This window comes from Malurus melanocephalus, unplaced genomic scaffold (genome assembly GCF_030028575.1).
Source record: "Malurus melanocephalus ecotype Western Australia unplaced genomic scaffold, MMel_1.1 scaffold_94, whole genome shotgun sequence".
Classification (NCBI taxonomy): domain Eukaryota; kingdom Metazoa; phylum Chordata; class Aves; order Passeriformes; family Maluridae; genus Malurus; species Malurus melanocephalus.
This window is the reverse complement of record NW_026623326.1, coordinates 1,510,661-1,532,470: the sequence shown is the minus strand read 5'-3', so window position 1 is coordinate 1,532,470 and position 21,810 is coordinate 1,510,661. Positions and strand designations below refer to the sequence as shown.

General features: G+C 38.6%; 1 protein-coding gene across 1 annotated transcript in view; it reads left to right on the top strand.

Annotated features, from left to right (window-relative positions):
• The window catches only part of MYLK (myosin light chain kinase), a 190,639-nt gene that overhangs the window by 128,692 nt on the left and 40,137 nt on the right, over positions 1 to 21,810 (top strand). The window contains exons 17-21 of the mRNA XM_057368573.1: positions 360 to 476; positions 3,751 to 3,831; positions 15,019 to 15,069; positions 16,679 to 16,806; positions 19,743 to 19,896. Of these exons, the coding sequence (XP_057224556.1) occupies positions 360 to 476; positions 3,751 to 3,831; positions 15,019 to 15,069; positions 16,679 to 16,806; positions 19,743 to 19,896 (531 nt within the window). The remainder of the gene's footprint in view (positions 1 to 359; positions 477 to 3,750; positions 3,832 to 15,018; positions 15,070 to 16,678; positions 16,807 to 19,742; positions 19,897 to 21,810) is intronic.

Here is a 21,810-nt window from a genome sequence, read left to right as displayed (position 1 = left end):
TCCTAAACTATGAGCACTTTTGGAAAAAAAGTCACCTGAATGAGGACTTCTGATCTCTGCTGCAAGACAGGAGCAGCCCAGGGGCTGCTTTGGGTCTTTTCTGCCTGTATCCATTGACCAGTTCAGGKCTGTGGGGACAACTTGGAGTATCCTAGGGAAAAACAGTAAGATTCAGGTTTTTTTATTTATTTAGCATTAATAAGCTTACAATAAGGTTGAATTTTTAAGGTTTTTTCTAGCCATGAAGATCACCAGTAGTGAAGGACTGGCTCATTTGACGTATTCTGCTCCTTCCTAGAGCAGAGGTTTTTGTGAACTGCAGTATAAACATGAATCTGATCTCTCCCTCCTTTGTGCAGGGACACTCTGCTCACTGACCATTGAGAAGGTCGTGCCTGAAGATGGGGGCGAGTACAAGTGCACAGCTGAGAACCCCGCAGGGAAAGCTGAATGTGCTTGCAAAGTGGTGGTAGAAGGTAAGTACTGTRCTGGGTACAGGAAAACCCTTCCTCAGAGCTTCCTCCTTTCCACTTTATTTCCCAATAACAACCTTTAGGAATTACTTACCTAAAGAAAGAAAAATGGAACTCTACCTCTTTTCCTTCTTCACGTTTTGGTTGATAAATAATTCAGTGTCTCCCATAAAGGAGAGAAACAGTACAGGACCAAGGGCTCTGGTTGCTTTGTGGAATAATCTATCTTCTCCGCTGCCCACTATATTTCCCCAAGGTTTTTAGAGCAGTAAGCTGAACTTGTAAGCTTTGTTTCTGAGCTGTGTGCATCCTCTGAGAGCAGGTGAGAGTTTCCTTTGTGAGGCTGGGTGTGAGTCTGCCTCAGGACTGTGTGTGGCACATTTCTCACTCTAGAACTCCCCAGTTCTTGGTTTTTTGGCATAAGTGAGCAAAAAGAAATGAATTAGCAACACAACCACCCTTGTGTGCCATAGTCTTAGAACATGGATCATTTACTGACTGAGGTGCTTGTTTTCAGCCAGTCATGCTGATGACACTACTCTTGCCAAACACACTTGGCCTTGGGCAAGGCCAAGGTGACGCTGAGCGAGACATACCTATAAAACTGCCATGGAGCTTAAATTATTTAAGGGACTTGAAGTAACCAAATATACTGCTTATTAACCTTCTGATGAGTTTATTATTGAAAACTCTGAGACTTTCTGCTGTGACYAAAACAAACACAAAACTAGACAACAAGCCCAGTAACAGAGAACTTGGGTACTAAACCTTCACARCTTGTTGCAAATGTGGTATTTGGGATGGAAGGTCTAGAAAAGAAAACTTATTTTTTCCTAATACTACATGATACAAGGTAGAAATATGATCCTGTAACTCCTCACTAAAGGTCAGTYTTCGTGTAACTGGAAAAGGAATTAATTACAGATAAATTTACAATTAAATACACTGCCACCTCTAATGCCACCTTCTGTGATACTGTGGTCACMGTGTAATTTGTGTTAGGTATTTGATAAGTTATTTTTTATAGTTCTGTAATTTGAAGTAATAAATTTTGTCAGTGCTGAAGTCCAAGAAGAAGTTTTAAGAAAAATCTAGTCCCGAAACTCCTTAACTACCACAGATTGAGAGTGTTAAAGGATCAGATCATCAAAAGTTTAGCAYACAGTAGTTCTCTAGAGCTGCCCTTGCAACTTTTAAATGCCTCAGTCACTTAAGTGTTTTTCCTTTGTATTCTGATCTCCTTCAAGTAGTTGCTTTTCTTCCTGAAGCTTCCCTTAGCCTATTTCTCACTTCCAGTTTCCTTCTGGACAGTGCACGCTCTCCCAGGCTGCAGGTAGAGTTTGTCTTGCAAAGTCTTGAACGTGGGAGGCTGTCAGCTCCTTGCCTGCTGAATGACATTACATCATCTGTCTGGCTTTCTGTGCTGGTGGCACCCATGGCATTAGGAGCTCACATCATGCTGGGCACCAGAATGACCACATTCCTTACCTTCGTGCTGTCTGTCTCATCTGCCTATTCCATTTTCCACTGGCATGCTGCTGAGAAGGGKTTTTGAGGAGTGGCACCATAGAAAACTCCAGCTATTTAGGAAAGACGCCATCTGATATCCCATGTCTGAGACTGCCAGAGGGGACAACTTATTTTTAAATTGGAATTGTGATCTAAAACAACAGTTAAAATTTCTCTCTTCTTCAATCTACTGTCAGGATCCCAGATACTGATTTTTAGACTAAGTAACCATAACCATTGTATTCCTTTTAACACCGTGGATTCAAAATAAGATTGGAGGAATGTTGGACTTCAGTTATTGCATGTGTAGAATCTGAACTCTCACACAGCCTCCTGCTCTGAATTGTTTACTAGGAGATTTTCTCTTCCCCAATTAACTTTTTAGGAAACTTAGATGCATTTTCTCTCTCTGGCACCTAKAAGGTGACTAAAATAGCTGTTTCCATAACATTTATGTCATCTTTTTCTCTGCTAGCTAACAGCTCTCTCACTCACAAATCCTCTGAAAGCTGAATATTTGAAAGCAGTAAAGTGATACTGCTATTGCTGAGATCATAATCCAGATCTGGGATCTTTCTTCCAACGATAAATGTCAGGATCAAACGATCTAACAAGCAGAGCTTGTTAGGATTTGTGTTATGGGACACAGAATCCTAGGATGGTTTGTGTTGGAAGGACCTTAAAGATCATCTTGTTCCAACCCCTGCCATGGCCAGGGACTCCTTCCCCTAGATCAGGTTGCTCAAAGTCCCATCCAGCCTGGTCCTGAGCACCCCGAGGGATGGGAAGCCAACAACCTCTTTGGGCAGCCTGTGCCTCATGACCATCACAKGTGAAGAATTTCTTCCTAATATCTAATCTAAACTTTGCCTTCTTAGCTTAAAGCCATTCCTACTTGACTTGGCTCTACAGATCCTCATGCAAAGTCCCTCCCCAGCTCTCTTGGAGCTGTTTAGATACTGGAAGGGGCTCTAAGGTCTCCCCAAAGGCCTCTCCTCTTCAGGCTGAACAACCCCGACTCTCTCAGCCTGTCTTCAGAGGAGAGGTGCTCTAGTCCTGTGATCATGGTCAGCCTGGAATAATCTTAAAAAACGTTGTACTTTTTATTTATTTCTCCTATGGACTACACATGGAAGGGAGCTTTATTGTCTCTTAGCTGTCAGTGTAGCCTGCAGTGATGAGCAGTTTCTGGACAAGAGCTGTGCAATTGTGMAATCAATAGAATCCATCAAACTTTAGTCCTATGGTGTCCTTTTTCCTGTTTCTATTTAGGAATAAACCTATGGCCAATAATACCTTGGAAATACTTAAATGTAGAGAAAATGCTAGTCTTCAACATGGGTTAATCTGAATAGGTGTCACGGACAGTGGAGTAGAAGAATTACATGGGAAGAGATTCCTTTGGATGAAATGATGTTTCAATATGGCTTCGTTTTCCTTTTCTCAGCCTAGCACAGCTTTGTGCACGTTGTATTGGGTCTATTCAGCTCAAATACCTATCAGCTTAGATGGCACCTCTTGTCCAGCTGCTCACTTGGGTCCTCAGTGCCGCTGCTTTTGTAGAAGGTTTTTCCCTCTCTGCTCCCTCTTCCCTTCAGAATGTGATATTTGCCAGCAAATCTGTGCAGAAAATTTTTCTTAAAAACCTAAAGGACAGCAATTTCCTCTAACTTTGCCAAAAGATCCAAAATAAACCTTTTATTAGACAGCTTTTTCATTATCCATTTTTCAGATAGGATTTGTATTTTATTATTTRTTTTGACTGCAGATGCCTCAAAGACCTCAAAGCCTACTGACAAGAAGACCAAGAAGCCTAAGACCACACTTCCCCCAGTGCTGCCAACAGAGGGTAAGTGACTGTGATTTGATTTTTCTTTTCAGTGCAAACAGAAGAGCTTTGGGATTTTGTGGTCATCCCCTTCTGTTTGCAGACATAGTATCAGAAGCCTGTGCTGTTTCTTTAGCCCTTGCACTTAAGTCATGTGAAATGAGTTTTTGCCATGTGGGGATTAGAAGGAAGAGCCCAAACTGAGTTCAGACCTCGCCCGCCCCACTCTCTGTTTTTCATAATGGTGCAATAAACTTGTGACACCAATTTATTTTTGGCTGCCTCTCAAAGAACACAGAAATACTCAAGAAGTTTGCTTCAATTTGTGTTGTGTCCTGTGTAGACAATATGAAGTTTTACTATGGGGAGGCAAGGCATCGTGACTGAAATGTCCTGGAGAATAATCTGTCCTTTTTTGGCATGACTATGGAGAGCAGTTTTGTGAATTTTGCATTCTTTGTTTTAAGCCTAAATGCTTAATTTGCTTTTAATGCCTTCTGAAATAATAAATTGCCCATAAATTCCCATGTTTTCTACTCTGCATACATACACTTGGTTAGGAGGAAACTTTAAATGGTAAAGGCAGCACAATAATGTCAGTTTAGGAATTCCTAACACCAGTACTACTTATGAAATTAAGGGATACAAATATCTCTTAAATCAAAACTGGGATTTGAAAATTGTTTATCTAAGATGTCCACCATGTGAGTTCCTAAAAAAGATGTAAGGACATGGTTTAATGGAGACATGAAATATTTTATCCACCCGCTCAAAAAATAAAAAAAGAAATAAACTCTAATGTGGTCTTCCAGCAAGATTATTTTCAGCTGCTTTTAGTGGGTCYCAGAGCAGTTTTATACTGATTGATGATCAGAGGTAATAATTGTGCTTCTGAAATTGTAACTTGGATAAAACTATGCCCTGGGCTACAGCTATTTCTGAGTTTCTGGCTGAGCATTATAACTCTCTCCAGCCTCTCTCTGGGAATGTAGGAACAGTCATGCTGACATGCTCCACCTCTGCACCTGAGCTTCACATGCTGCAAATAATAACAATTAAGAACAATCATTTTGTTATTGAACATCGATAGAAAAGAAAATATTAAAGCCATTTCAATCTCCATGGGATAGTGTTTTGAATCGCATTTTCTACGTGCTCAAACATTTCCTCTGATCCTCCCAGCAGTGTTCTCAATCGCAGCTTTCTCAGGAGAAAGTGWGAGTTGGGAACTAAGTCTAAATATGGAGATATATGACCTGATCCACATTCTGCTCATTTTGCTTTTGGAAACTGGAAATTGGACACAGGTGGCAAAAGAAAAGCCACCAACCCTGGCTGCAGAAAAATTTGGGAGAAGAAGGTTGAAATAATGGGGAATATTTTTTCTACATGGTATCTTATATCAGTGATCCAAGTTCTTGAACTTTTTATCAGGTCTTTTTTCAAAATACCTTAAAAATGTCTTTCCTGTTGTGCAGAAAACATCAAGGTAACCAGAGAGAATGTTAGGAAACTGGGCTTTGAAAGAGTTCTTGGAAAAGCTTTTAAAAATACACATTTAATTTTAAAAGGATTTGGCTGCAGAGATTGCACAGGTGATTTTTTAACATCTCAGTCTCTGTGGAATATGAGTTTTGTCTGCTGAAATCAGTTTTTTATTTGTATGTTTGTGAGGGGCAAAATATAKAAAACCGATCCAGTGGACTAGACAGTTTCAATTTACACTGAAATCCTTATCAGATGTAGATACTGTAAATTTCCTTACCTGAAAAAGAATGGGCTGAACAAGTCAGATGTTTGTCTGTCTTTACTGTATGTCTCTTGAAAAGGAGGTTACTAGAGAATAACTGTGGGTTAAGATGTCCCAGTCTAAAAAGGAGATGGATTTTTACTTTTCTGGTCTTTGTTGCAACATGAAATTACCAACAGTCCTAATGGCAAGTCAAGTGCACAGAATGATATTGAAGAAACAGAGAACAAAAAATCCTAATGGTGCCAATGAATAGATTTTGAATTTTGAGTAGTGAATTCATTCACAGCAGTATATACTCTATGGGATAGGGAGACTATACGCTTTCTGTATTTTTTAGAAATACTTCTCAGGAAAAGATCCCTATTTTCCATGTTCTTTAAAGAAGTGCAAGTCAAATTTTGTGCTTAGCAGCTATGTCATCCTTTTCTCCTTTCAGATAAAGTTACAAGTGATCCTTGGTTTTCTGCCCTAGTAGAAACCTTCAGGAAAGTAATTAACTTTAGGTTCCTGAAAGCAAAGGTAATTTCCACATTTCCTTTTGTGGAAAAGAGTGAATGTTGTCAGTATGTTATCTGTAGAATTTGTCTCACTGTGAGAACAGTTGCTGACCCAGGTCATTTGACTGCTCATTCTGRCAATGTTATTTAAATAAATAACATTACTGGAAGCTTGGGGTTTGTAAGCTACAGAAATCCAGTAGTAAGTAGAATTGGGGCATTACTTTTGATTTGCAATACACACTGGACTCTGCTGTAGAATAAGAGTAATAAAATCTATGTAGGAAGCTTTGTATCATTCAGTGATTAAAAGCATCTCTGAATGGATGCTTGCAGTGTTTACTGCAGAAAGATTGCTCCCATGCTAGCAAATCCAAAAATTGCAATGTATTTAGGTTTGCTTAGAGTTAACACGGTGTCACCAGAATTTAGTAATAATTATGTAACCCTCCAAGGATAAATAGAATAAATAATACTGTTTCTGAGAATAACAGATCCACCTCTGAATCTGAAAAAAAGTAAGGGAGAAAAGAGGAAGGGCACGTCTGGAACTGGTTCATTATGATTCCAGTGGAACTGGAACTGCACTGACTGCACTGACTTGGGTTTGTCATCTGTGTCTTTGCTCAGTGGATGTCAAATGTTACTGAGAATAAATAAATGTTACRTTTCTTCTAACAGTGGAAAATTGGAACCTTTCATTATTTATCATATTGCACACTCTGTGCTATGCCTGAATAATCAGTGGGTAATGTAAGGGTCTCCTGGCTTGATGTAGCCCTGTAGCAGAAACACTGAGCAAAAAATAATCACCACTTGAACATTTCTCTAGAAAGCTTTGAAACTGTTGTAAAGGGATTTAGGCACCCAGTTCCCTGTGAAATTAGAACTTACTTCAAATTAAGCTTAAAGGGAGTTGCTTATTTCAATTACCAAAGCCCTTTGCACATCTTCAGGGCCTATTAAATAAATGTTTTTGTCGCAACAGACTGTGGAAAAATCAAAATGCTGCTTGAGATTTTTAAGAGTGAAAGAAGATTTGAACATTTACAAATAAATACTCCCTTTCCAGAAAAATCTATTTCTATTCCGTGTTTGCAAATATTTTGTTGTGCTTAATGTAGCTAAAGGCAGAGGACAAAACCAGAAGGAATTAGCTCAAGATCAGGCAGATTTGTTTGCAGATCTAGAATCCCGCTTCCTCAGGATCAATTTGCATGCAATATCAAAGATAGTATAGATTTTTTTTGAGTGACATCACAATAATTTACATAAAAYGTGAGCTTTCCATGAGGAACTCTTTCCAAGAGGACCTCATTTCAAAGGCTTTTTTCAAGATTTGCTGTTGAAAAAAAGCGTATTGCAGCAGTTAGATGCTATTTTTTAAACTTCRCCATGGCTGAGCTGTGCAACATAACTTTACTATAGTAGGAAGAAACTGTATCCCAATTATTGCTACTGAGAAAAAAAATGGCTTTAATGCTTTAGAAAATAATCCTCATAAATCTAAACATTGGATTAAAGTGTTTAGAAAGAAATGCCCAATGTTTTTTGTAGGGCTAATTCACAGCACTRCTTCTAGTAAATATTAAGAAATGGCAATTATCACCTGTCATAATCATTGTTATGAAAACCTAACAGGATATCCTGGATCCCCTAATCTGAGTAATGCTTCTTAAACCCACTGTTCTCATATCCAGACCACATACATTGAAGGGATGATCCAGCATAGTGAGAGTTTGATTGCACAAATGTAAGTTCTTCTTTCCTATTCCTATTTCCTAAGAAAGGAATTTTGTCTAAACACCTGCAAGCTATTTAGCAGTATTTGCTGGTAGAATTTTTTTATATATGCTACTATATAAAACTATATTTGATTTCATGTCAAGCACATTTTTGGTTAAGTAACTGTATCCCCTTGCTGATGGTTATTAATACAATGTCACCATCAACACTGTCCAGATGAAATCCCCTGGAAGGTTTCACTGTTGCCTTCCCAGATCTGAGTTTTTAACATTATTGGTACTTGAATGCAAGGCTGAGCAGTGACATCTATGGAACAATGTACCATGAAAGTAAATATGTTAGACAGGACCCTTTGTTATGTTGATATATTSTTGTCCATAGTAGGAAGATACTCTTGTCCATAGTAGGGAGAATTCTAAGTGTTAATTGCCATGGAAAAATTATGAGTCAGTGGYCAAGWGTTTAGCRTGCAGTGCTGTTATTTATTCTTCARTAAACAATCTTGTCAGAGAATCCAAGTCTGCAGGCACCATTTTAAGAAAATGTCATTAACACATTAAATTTGATGCCTCCAGTTTAGTTAATACATAACTAAATCAGTAAGCGCTTCAAGTTTTCTGTTGATTTCCTTTCTATGAAAATAATATGAAATCCAGTATAGATGAATATAAAATGTTTCAAAATCTATTTCATGTCAGATTGTTTTGTCTTAAGCATACAAGTTGCCACTTTCTAAGTGAAGAACTCCATTACTAAGGAAGTTACTGAATTTGGTCAGGATCTTGTTTTAATTGCAGAAATGRGAGCACTGGGTGGCAGCTGTGATCWGGGACTGGTGCTGATCTCTYTGGTCWCTGGGATAGTCTGAGATGCTCTTGAGGGTCAATGAGGCTGTCCAAGCCATTCCCTCGGTTCCATTCACTTCCCAGAAGGCTCATGCTGCTCTCCTCCTGGCTGTTGCCAGATCCAAGACATTTTCTGCACAGTGAGTGCAAGTACTTAGTGTGTTGGAACAATGTGAATTACACTGTCAGGGAAGCCTCTGACCAAACTTTTCAAGAAAAAATTAATCTTTTTTTCTAAGATGAAAATTCCGCTCTTAGTACATGTGAATCGAATTGCCGTTAGCTATTTTTAAGACATAAATAGGATTTCTCTTAAACTCTGAATAGGATTTCTCTGAAACTTCATGCCTCAGGCTTGGGGGTCCAAGGGTGAATAGCTGTGCCACAAGGCCCAACAGCCAAGCTGGGCTTGGTRAAAAGGCAATGCAAGATTTAACCTGGTGATGCTGAAGGTTGGTTGCTTCCACAGATGAAAAAACAAATCTGTGACTGTATATATGAAATGAGCAAGGGAGAGACATTATTTTGTTGTCCAAAACCTTACTCTTGAGTGCCAAGTTCAGTTTCTCTGATGCTGGGCATACATTTTGAATCTCTGCCAAGTTACTCTACAGCTCTCACCGTACTGACATTTTCTGAGTTAATGTTGGCACAGAGCAGTATTTTCCATGTGTAGTTCATGCAGTCCATCCTACATATCTGTATGTTGACAGAAGAAGACAGAAATGTTTATTGACTGTCTAATGCAGGGAAAAATGAATAGTTTTTGCAATGTGGCCTTGAACTGAAGAGAGGCCGTGCTTCATTAATTTCCAGTTATGTYGTTGGCTAGAAATTGCTCATCTGAGGCATGTAATAGAAATATTAAGTTTCTTCTCTATAAAACAGGGACCTAAATCCATTGGCTTAATTAATGTGCAAAAGCATATAACACCTAGCTTTTCCCACTGAAACCATTTGGAGCTCCTGAATGTCCAGATGACCTGGCAGTGTTTTCCTGTGGAACAGACTGGGTAACAGGATTGTAACCTACCTTAGATTCGAGTCCCTACCCACTTGAACACAGCTATTTAGTATCTAATTGTAGATGTTCTCCCAGGACATAACAAAGGTGAAAATTAAAGTTAAACTTGAGAAACTACCTTGCTATCTTGTTCTTACCAGAGCTTGTAGTGGATTTTCCATGGCCTGGGCWGTTTGTGAGCTCTGTTTGATGCTGGGTCTCTTCTGCACTGCTCAGATTTGCTTTAGTTGTAGAAGTTGCTCCAGAACCGTGCTGCTGAACTGCTGTGGAATTGTTTATTCCTCTAGCTGAGCTGTTTTCAAATACTGAGTTATTTTCCGTGTACCAGATCATACTATTGAAGCTTTGAGTGTGCTGGTATATGCTAGCTCTCTCGTGACTGTAATGCAAAAGTGAGTATTTCCTGTGTTTTATTTTTGTTTTCAGAAGGCAGAGGCTGTATATTTCTCAATTAGAGGACAATCTCTGCATGATTTAGAAACTAAATATGGGATGTTGCAACAAAATGACAGTTGTTTTTAATGAAAAATAAAATAAAAGCTTTTAAAAGCTATTCTGAAGCACACAAACTCAAATAACTGACTTGTATGGAATTTATTTTACTAATATCTGCTTGTCATCAAATTTAAACCAGCRTTGCTTTCTGCTTTATTGTATTTAGATTCTAAACAGTTATTTGGAAACATTATAAGAAATTTGCTCTTTGAGAAGCAATGAACTGAAACTGTTTAAACTTCCAAACCTTGCTGAAGTTTTCAAGCTACTGGTGTTTGGTGCATCGTGTCTGTCATTTTTCTCCCCAGCAATTAGCACAGGTTCATGAATATCTGAATAAACTGTAGGTAATGATGTGTTGTCTTTTTCTGCTACAATTGTAGCCATCATTTTTCTCCTGTTTCATCTTGTCTGTGCTAAAACCTGYAATAAGTTTTTGTCTCATCAGCTAAGTCTGTGACAGAAGCAAGGATAGAAAAGAATAATTCATCCCCTTGACCACAAGGCCAAATGTTTTATTTTTTCTGTGCTCCTAGCTCTCACTCTTTCCATGCTTTCTGGCAAAGCAAGGAGTAATGTAGGTTTGCAGAGAACAGTCACTTTTGATTCAGACCCTGATATTTGTCCCCAGAAGGGTCTGAAGGAAGTTACACTGGGATTCATTTTCATACGGGTGACAGAGACCTCATGATCTCACATCCCAGAAGCTTGAAGGGTCCAAGTGAGAAGGGGAAGAAGGAGCAGAATCTGGGCTTTCCATAAATTTTCCATAAATGCTCTTCTTATCATGGTGTCTGACACATTACAGACAAGACTTCTTTTTTCAGTTTCTCTGGAACTCTGAAAACATTGGAAAAAAAAAAATAGTTCCTCTTAAAAGATGAAATCTTGACATGTTTTACATGAGGGGGAAATGKTTTTTTATGTGCCTGTACTATGAGAGTATGCCATTAACCCTTCTGCTCTCCTGAGCTAAAATGAGGCTATTCCACAAGCAGACAGAAGCAGGGATATGTTTTGTTCTTATGTTAATGGAATTAGGTATTAACTGTACTTGTTTACCAGGTGCTGAAATCCATCACTACAGAAGACATGTACATAATTTTAGGTATGTCCCTCAGGGAAGACAGTAGGAATTATGGATTAGTTGGAAATACTATCTTGAGTACTGATGTTTTTTTCAGATCTAAAAGTTTTACTTTGTGCTTTATGAAAGCAAGTTGTGCAGAGAGCCATTTCAGGGGAGGGCTATTCCTATTTTTAGTAAAATTCCAAAAAAGGGAAGCAAAAAAGAAAGACGGAGGCTTCTGAGCCTATCTGCTCTCACGACTACACCATCAGGGAAAGAAGAGCACAACCAAATGTCCAGCAGCTATCAGCCTGTATGGGGTCTTTCTTCTTTTTACTTTATGTCCCCCCACTCAAAAACAAGCTCTGTAAGAGGCAAACCTGCCTTGTAATGTTTGTTTTATTTCTAGAAGGCAGATTCATTTAAGGAGGAAATATTAGTACATTTACCTCCAGCCTGATATTCAGCTTCAGCCTGTTTTAATGTAAATACCAAGAGAAAGACAAACCATCTTTAAAAAAAAATAAAATGCAGCAGAAGCAGACTTGAACTAACATTTCCAAGAGGCTCAAATATTTTAATGAAAACAATCATTTGACCTTGTCAACTTTGAGTAATCTTATTAGATTTTTTCACTAACTGTCTCCAGCAGCTTTTGGAAAAAAAAAAAAAGTTGCATTTCAAAGAGATGCACGAGATGAGCTGGTATTCTTGAGGAAGATCTAAGAAAAGTGGAGTGTGCACTGTTAGCCAAAGAAGTCAGCTTCACAGAGCCAGAGACCTGTCCTTGTACTCATCCCCTTCCACCCTGCCCCAGCCTTTCATTTCTGCTCAGSGCTGTTTGTGTCTGCAAAACAGGATATTCAGCCAGACCTTCCAGCAACCCTTGGCAATCTGCACGGTTTGATGAAGTCCAGTGACAGTCTGTGTATCCTCACTTAAGTGAATATAATGTCTTGGTGGGTAAAAACTAAAATTTAAACCAAAAAATYGTATTTACGTATAAAAAGCAGTGGCCTAGCTGAACTAAGTGATGAGTTCATGTTCTCTACTTGGCTGCTATGGCAATCTTCACTGACCTGAGGGTCTTTTAAACTGGCCTGAGCACAGTTATTCCAGCATTCACCTTGCCTTTAACTAAGGTACTSCAACAAATATACAGTGTAGGCCAAGAGCTGATAACTGAGTGAAAATCATACTGCATTCAGGAATTTGCTTTTTTTTCCTGAAAAAACAGCAACAGTATCTGCAACCAAAGATGGCACTTGATAGATGTGCTTTTTCTTCATCCTTGTGGCTCTTTGTTCATATCAGGCTTAATGGAGTGTGGTAGCAATAACATTTCTGAAATCATAGCTTGTATTTAAAGCCATTGCAGCTCTGAGAAGAGTCCCAACAGCAAAACATTTGAGCTTTTTCAACAAAACAGCAAAACCAAAACATTTCAGTTTAGAGAAAAGCAGAGAATCTGATGTTGAATACAGCACACGTACAATCAAAAATATTTACATRTTTCTAAATCATACAAGTGAGTTAGTTTACATGGGATTTTATATCTWATGAAAAATTAATGGATTATTTCCATGAATAGGGATGTTTAAGAGCAGATAACAGGCCAGACTCTACAGGCCTTCCAGCTGGCACCTGACCATATACATTATTTCATCCACATAATATGGCTCCAACCTGAAATAAGAGTTACAGCTCCAGGTGTGACCATACCATGGCAAAGAGGAAAACTGCTCTGAAAACATCACTTGCTGCCTTTGCTTGAACAGCTTGGATGAGAAGGAGGATGTAGAAATATGTTTGCTGTCCCWTACCACAGCAGCCAGGCTACATTTCACTCTGTTAGTGGCAAAAAAAAAAAAAAGTATTCCTTTAATGAGTTCTTTGAAGGCCTCAGTTTAAAGAGGGGTAAGTGCCCATGGAAGATGTGGCAGGACAGACACTTTGCTTACACCATGGTGGTCCAGTTGTACTGGAATAAACACCTCTCAAGTACTCATCTAAACCTTTACCTGTTCTGTTAAGCTGACAGTTGCTGAAGAAAGGCTTCTTTGGGAAACACCCAACTATTCTTTCTTGTCTCAGTCACAAGTACTGTGAGAATATCCTGCCTGTCCAATGCTGTGTTTCTGGTTGCTACAAAATGAGAAAATTCAGAGCATATAAAAGCCACACATACTTTTAGAGAAAATTAATATGAAATGGAAGTTTGTAAAAAAGAAGGTTGAAAAACCTTTTCTGTATTCACTGCACAGAATGAACTGAATAAACACTGTTGKTGACAGATAAACCATTATATATTTTAAAGGTTATTTTGTCTTTTCACATCCTATACCACATTACCTCTGGTTACTCTAAAAATCAATCTGTCTGTTGTTTGAGCATTAGACTCCCACGGTGGTTTTRCAGCTCATGGCTCCAGAGGTTCATGGGGCATCACAGGAAGTGTTCCAGGGTATCATGCACAACTTGAAGTTAGTTGTAGCCAAAAGGGTTAAAAAAATTWAAAAAAAAACAAAACAAAACTGGTTTTATTGTTTTGGTGAAATCGGGGGGATATTTTGCTGCTCAGTGTCTTTCTAGTTTGAAGTAACTAAATAAAGAAAAGAATGGACCAAAAAATTTGAAACTTTTGCTTCTGTTATGGCTATCACTAGGCACCTCTGTACAGTCTGCCAGATACTTAGGAGCACTTAGCACATACTGCTTCCGTTGCAGGCAATARCATCTTAAAAGCCAGACTACTTCAATCATGCTGCCTAGTTGAGCATAAGAAAATAAGAAATGTTCTTTCACAGCACAGACCATTCTCTGACCAGAATGCTTTGAATAGCAGGCAAAAAAAGAGAGTGCTCTAAAAGGAATGAACTCCTTCACTTCTGGAATTCAGTGGTTTGAAGGCATCCAGACTGCTGCATTTAAATGGCCACCACTAGACATAACTCTTATGAATTTGTCCTTTTGAACTTGTTTATGTTTCTGTATTGTAAAACAATACTTGTTTGTGAAGGTAGATTATGGATGTTATATTTAACTTGGTGTTTCTCTTATGCCTGCTGTCTGGTAATTTAATTGGGTGGCCTCTAGTTCTTGTTTCGTGAAAAATAGTTAGTAGCCATTTTCTACCTACATGTCTTCTTTATTGTTCCTCTATTTACCTTGTACCATTTGTAGAACACTGTTTTCAGAATTTTTTTGTCCAGATTTCAAGTTCTAAGCCATATTTTTGTTGCTATGACTTTCTTTTGAGAATATAGCAAAAAGTTGTCCCTACTTAGTGAAGGGGATGAAGCAGAGGGTGATACTAACACTTGCTTTGGTATATGGCTGTTTCTTTGCGAGCTCACAGGGGATAWGAGGAGCAGCACGTGGTGTTAACTACCCTGCTTTTAACTGAGCTCATTCAGCATTGATTATGCTGGAAATCTGAGCACAACTTCGCTGTGGGATGGATCTTGGCCCAGTGATTTCACCTGTTAAATAGCTGTGAGGAATGGAGCATTACAGATCATGGGAAATGTGGAGCAGRTTTCCTTGATTCTTTTTAAAGTTTMAGYTTCAACTGTGAATATTCTGAGGATCATTCAGGATAATGAGYGTTTTTTACAGGTATTTTTAATACTTTAGTATAACATGCTGGAAGAACATACTATATTTTCAAGTGCCAACAAAGCATTGCTATGGATGTTTGTGGTTAGTCTGGTACCTTCCAAAGCTCACGTTTTTATTCAYGGGGTTTATTGTTTTTGGTTTGTTTTTTTTTTAAACAGGTGAAGCAACAGTGAAGAAGAAACCAACTCCAAAGACTCCTCCAAAAGCAGGTAATTTGTTGCATGTGTCACCCACAATTACCAGTGCAGCTTTTTTCCTACTAAGTTTGTCTGTATATGTGAATAAATGGCAGGTAAGTCAACTTATTTACACTGCACTAAGTCAAATTATGAGCATCCAAAGAAGTTACTCTCATATGGACTATAGAAGTTACTCTCATATATCCTATAAAGTGTCAGTAGTGTGTAACTTATGCCCTTTTGCATATCCATGACACACCTTGGCTTTCAGTGAAAGAAATTTTTCTGTGTATCACAGCATCCTCTGCATAAATGTTTACCACAGAGAAGGTGATCCATTATGCTGTTCCTCATCACTGCCATTATGGCAACCTGTTCATGTGTTTGCAGTCTCCCAGRCAAAGCTATCTATATTTAAAGTTAGAAGGAAATTTCCTCTGTAGGACCCTCCTCTCAGTGTCTTAAATCTTTGTCAGACTTTTAAACTGTTTGAGCTGCTTTTCAGCCAGGTATGCACCTCAGCCTAGTTTTTTTCAAATATTTTCAAAACAAAAACACTTTTAAAAGGTCAAGTCTAGAGCAGGGCAGGGGGGAACCCACTTTGATTTAATTACTTTGAAAAGGAAAAGAAAGCACTTTTTTCATACCCAGTAGCCCTGTGCTTTGGAAAGGAAATGTTGCATTTGGCAGTGAGGTCATTGCAATATTGGGGAATACCTCTTACCATTTCTATCAATATGTCCTCCAGTCTGCCTCCTTCCCCTTCAATACACACACAAGAATAATTTTTTATCATGCTGGTTTTATAAGCAACAGTAAAGGTTTCACCCTGGAGTTGTCCTGTGATATTTCTGGCATCTGTCCTTAGCAGCTGCCTGGGGTCTGACATGCTCAGCACCCCAGCTGAGAGCCAGGAAGGAGCACTGTTAGCAGAAGAGGTGTTCTGCCATCTATTAATACTCAGGCAGTGAGAAGGAAGAGAAGGAGGAATGCCTGGTTCATGAATAGAGGGGTGTGAATGGGACTGCAAGGTTTGGAAGAAGCACTGTGATGCACAAACAGATCCGTCATCGCTCATGGAAAATTTCCCATGGAGAGAGACATCAATTTCCTTCCTTGTCCCACTTGATATTTCTATGCCACAGTGTTTATCTGGCTACTGAAGCCTGAATCTTCATAGGCAGATCTTGAGTCTTACATTTTCTGAATGCTGTTGATGACATCAGGGAGCACGTTTGCAGACCCCTTCAACACATTCAAATTGATTAGAAGGTAGCTGGAGCCATTCTTCAAAAATACTAAGTGTAAAAGAAAAATARGTTTTTCTGAAAAACCCAAAACAAAGTTTCATAAACTGCATATTTGGAATTGGTGGTAAGTACCAATGTTTTTTTTCTTTTGGTGTCTGTACCCTTGTCTTGCATGAGCAAACTTTGGATGAGTGGATTGTTATTGCTTCACTTCTGAGAATGAACAAATCCGCTGAATTTTTTTCCATTCCAAGCAACAAGTAACTGCTAATCTGGATTTCAAATGCTTCTCTGAAACAGTTGAGCTGAGACATGTATGTGTTTTGAATTTTAAGAAAACTTACAGTCATTTAAAGGGATATTTCATTGATTTTACTTTTTCCCRTCAGCTGCTCCTCCTCAGATTACGCAGTTCCCAGAAGACCAAAAAGTCCGTGCAGGTGAAGCAGTGGAATTGTTTGCCAAGGTGGTAGGAACAGCRCCCATAACTTGCACCTGGATGAAATTCCGTAAGCAGGTAAATTGTTTTCTGGTCTCTTTTAACAATCATTGAAAAAGTAGAGCTGGAAAGGAGCACGAATGACTCTCCCGTTTGTCCATCTCCTTTCCCGAGGAACTGGCAAAGTCCATGTCATTGCTGCAGATGTTTTCCTCACCTCTGCTCAAAACATTTCACAGATAAAGATTTCACAACCACCATTAACAAATTATTACGTTGCTTGAATCTCCATACTGTTAGGGTTTTTTTTTTTTCCAATGTCAGACTCAAATCTTTCTTGCTCCAGTTTAAACTCCTTGCTGCCTGTCCTCTCCTATAACAAGTGATCACTTCTTTGTGAGAAGTGTTAAACCATGAATTAAAGGACAAGTGATGGGAAACATACAGGTATCTGAAAAGTATCTGTCACAGGGGACATTTCTCTCCTTCGAAAATGACCTCTTCTTTGTTGATGCTGGATCTAAAGTTATTTCAGAGGGCAGAATACCATAAATAACAAAAGCTTGAGTGAATGGTCTTGCAACACAAATGTCACCATACAGGGCACAACAGCAGTCCACGCCATCTGTGCCCTCACTCCTTAGGTTTAAAGTTCCTTCTATTTGAATTAATAACTTCAAACTGTATCACATGTGTCCATAAAAGCAGTTTCTAAAGAGAGTTGCTTTAACAAAGCTACTTAAAATCAAACCACCTTAAATCAAATAACCCCATATGCAAGTTCAGACTGGAAGATGAAGTGTCACGTTAGGATAGGGCAAATATAAATATCTACTGTGGCTGCTCTTCTGTTTATTTCATTCTGAACTTGTTATGCACTCTATAGAGCATAAATAAAAACATCTCCTAGAAGGAAGTTTAGACTCTAAATCCAGATGTGTCAGCATTTAATTGAAAGAATTCAAAACAGTTTGTTAGTGCAAAGGGTATTCCAAAGTCCATCCTTGCTAACTCCAAATAACCTCTTACTTTAGGGAAAAGGATGGGTTTATTTCCTGAATTCCTATATTTCCTTTAATTTCTTTAGCTTCAAGACTGGACTGAACCACTGCTTTCCACAAAAAATAGGTCTCARAAGCTTCAGTGACATTCAGTGTTTGGTTTTGCTGAACTCTGTCTTAATGTTTTAGTAAAATGAACCCCTCAAAAGTGAGTTTCTGGTTTGTGCAGTATTCTGAGTTCATTGTTGAATACAACAATCCTATTTACGTAGATTTTAAGGCCTTTTTTACATAGAAGATCTGYGTGATAACAGGGACTAGCAGCTCCTGTTGCCCATATCAGATCCMTAATCTGTGATTCAACATATTTTTTCCTTTGTAAAATGCTATTTTTACCATATTTATACCTTATACTGTCTTCTTTAGTTATTCACTATGAGACAAAATAAAGTATTACAAAATACAAAAAAAATAGATTATTCATTATGATGAATGAGATACAAAAGAAAAAAAACTTCCGGAAGGTTACCAAACACTGTAGGAGGACAAGTGAGGGCAGCAGTCTCTCATTTATTAATTTAAAAGGGGAGCCACTTACTATGTCCTGTGCTGCACCATAACTTTGCTTTGTTTTTCACTTGCACTTCACCACATACTGTTTTATGCTTGGATTTCTTCCTTTTCTATAAATGTGGTTGATTTCAACTCTGTTCCATTCCCAGTCCTAAAAGTGAAAAYCAGCCAAGTGTTTTGACAATTTACTGGGAGTTTTTTCAGAACTGTCTCTGCATCCTTTCAAAGATTTCTCTTCATCCCCTCAGGGCTTTCTCTGAATAATGCAGATCTARTTCCACTATCACCCCTTGTCTAATTTTGATGAGGAAAAACATAAAGACAATTTAGAACCTCAGAAATATGTGGGCAGGGTGGACCAACTTTCAGTATCATTTAACCCTACATAATCCCATTTGCTAACTTTCTACTTGAGTTCTTGTAGGAGAATCTTTCTCAGGTTACTTTTGGGCATATTGCAGTGTGTGTGTTTTCTCTCAGTTGAGGACAGAGCAGGGAAAGTCCTGTTCTTAAACTTTTAATTTCTTCTTCACTGAATATATGAGACAAGATAAGGAAAACAAAATAGCCTTTATTTTTAATTAAATTCTGAGAATGGCTTGGAAGAGTCACTTATCTAAGAAGGAAGTGGTGGGAGGACAAAGGGCATTGACATTATGTTGTCTGTTTCATAAGAACACAGTGTACAGCTTCTATAATTGCACTGTAGCATTATGAGGTTTTTAAAGAACTGTCATGTCTCAAGCTAATARTGATTAAAATCTATGTCACCCTGGCCATTTATGCTATGATAGCTCTGTTTCAATTAAAAACTAGTTCATSAAATGCCTATATTATTCGGCATAGATTTTGATTTTTGCTTCTCCAGAAAACAAGAATGCTATAGGAAAGCTCGATCTGCTGTTTGAATGTCTCTCTGTACAGCTGTAGAATYATATCCTTATGTCATACAACGTCATTCTGGTTATTCAAACAAGAAACTGTGACCCTGGTTTGTGTGGAAGTACAGAATAAGCCTGGTTAAAACAAGAGAGCAAGAGTCACAGCTATGGATGGTTTGCACATTGGGCCTCTGAAGGGGAATGGTAAATGAGCTGAGGCTAAACCCTCATTCCCCTGTGATATGTGAGCCAAAGTTTGTTCTTTTGATAATTACACCGTTTGCACTTTCAGAGAAGTTAAAAAGTGAAACTGCTGTTCCTTAGTGGGRTTCCAGTAACACCAGTGCTCCTTGYTGCCTTTGSAGGACTGSAGCCATTRTARTGTTCCACTGCATTTCAGGATGACTGGTGTTGAGTACATAGTTTACCAGCTGCACATACTCAATTCTGTAATAGAGTTATCTGCAAATAACCCTCCCCTATGATAACATTGTAATGTGCTTTGAGCTCTTTCAGGTACAAAGAAATCAATCACGTAATTTTATTTTTAATTTGGCAGATTCAAGAAAGTGAATATATTAAAATTGAGAATGCTGAGAACAGCAGCAAACTAACAATATCATCAACAAAGCAGGAACACTGTGGATGTTACACTCTAGTAGTAGAGAACAAACTTGGCAGCAAACAAGCACAAGTCAACCTTACAGTTGTTGGTAAGTCCATAATATTTAATATATATACTTATTCTTCAGATATTAATTTACAYTTGCATTTTATATAATTATATGCAACAGGTAAAATGAAATAATCAGTTAAGAAGACTGAAATAAAAAGGTAGTACTACAAAATATGGACAGTGACCTTGTAATAAGGACTATAAGCAAGATCAGTAGGGCTATACTGAGTTTATTTGGAAAAATTACTAATTCCATGTGATGAAGGTATAAAATATACAAAATAGCTTGTGCTTTAAAAAAAATAAAATCCCCCCACAAGATAAAAACAGCTTATGTTTTCATTTAAAATTCCTCCCATGGTGTACTGTTTCACAGTGACAGAAAGCAATGAGTAAAGACATTCTGGTTTGAATATAGAGCCCTTCAAATGTGGGCTTTTACCAAGGTATCTTAAAGCTTCAAACAGCTCTGTGCAGTGACACTCCCAGGCCATTGGGTTTGTTGTAGCAGGCTGTGCACAGCTGCTCAGAGCTGTTCACTGGCAGACAGTTGAAGTATTTGCAGATGAAACTGCAGCCTAGTGAGGATCAGCCAAAATCTAGAGCTCTGGCAGGACTAAAGGAACCCACCTTGGGGGGTGGATGGACAGCAAAGAGTTTGCAGGGAAATCCAGGGAAGTTCTACAAGCAAAAATAGTGATTTGGCTAAAATATTAGTCTGTGGGATGAGGCTGTTTCTGGGCTCTGCAGAGGGGTTACCACATAAAGTGGTGCCCTGACAGCCACATGGGTGTGACAAGGCAAGAAACACGGGTATGAGGCTAAAGATGAATATCTGACTCCAATGAAATCAGTGGCAAAAGATCTTTTTAACCCAAGTTGGACTAGAGATTCAATCCAGTGAATACCATACAAAGTTTAATGAGTTGAATCATACTTTCAGGTACAATATTCACCAAGACACAGTGAATGGGCCTCAGTTACATGTTGCTCCACGTATCATCAATAGAGGCTTTCTGATTATTTAAAATAATTCCTTTCATCCGGTTTGTGGCTCTCATTGCAGTTAAAAGATAACTGAATGGATGAGTATAAATACCAAGTACATTCCAGCAATGTGTCAGAGAATTCAAGAGCAGAAGAAAATAATATTTTTCCCATGATGCATAGATAAATTGTGCTACCACTTCCAACTGTGGGTTGTACAGGTCAGAGGTATAGCTAGGTTAAAWATAAACACCACTGTTCATTGAATAATCATATACATTGGTCTGGGCATAGCTTTTGGCTCCAAAACCCCAACACAACGGATTATTAGCCAGAAGAATGGCAGGAGATTAATTGCTCTTTACATTTCCCTCCTTTTCCCTCTTTCCTAGGCATCTGCTGCAGGCTGCTAACTGTAGCAGGTTATTGGGCAAGATTTTTTTTTTTAGCTGCACAAGGCCAGCAGTTCCTATTATCTTGCCACTATGTGAGCCTTGACTCATCATTATATAAGTCACTGTTTCATATCCTTTGGAGTTAATTGGTTTGAAAGTCTTTGAATTCTATAACCTTATAAAGCTACATCTCAGCCTCCTGCTTTGCTCTTCCCGAAGAAATGTGCCAGAGAACCGTGGGATTTCCAGAGATGTTTTTGGGACAGTTGGGTGAAGAATCTTTACAATGTGCAGGGGTTTGCCATGTGTTTTGGCTGATGACAGGCTCGCTGTTTCCAGYTAAAAAGAATAAATTCCATCTTGTAAAATTGCCAAGCTCTTCAGTGAGACATCTCGCTGATGTCAGCACTGCTGAAGGCGTGACAAGGCCTCACGACTCCTAGTTTGCTGCACATGCATTTTARGGCCAGATTCTTCCATCTGGGCACTCAAAAATGTGTCAAAAGGGAGCAGAAATGTCTTCCTTCTTGGAGGTGGGTTAGAATCTCACTACTGAGATAAAATCCTTC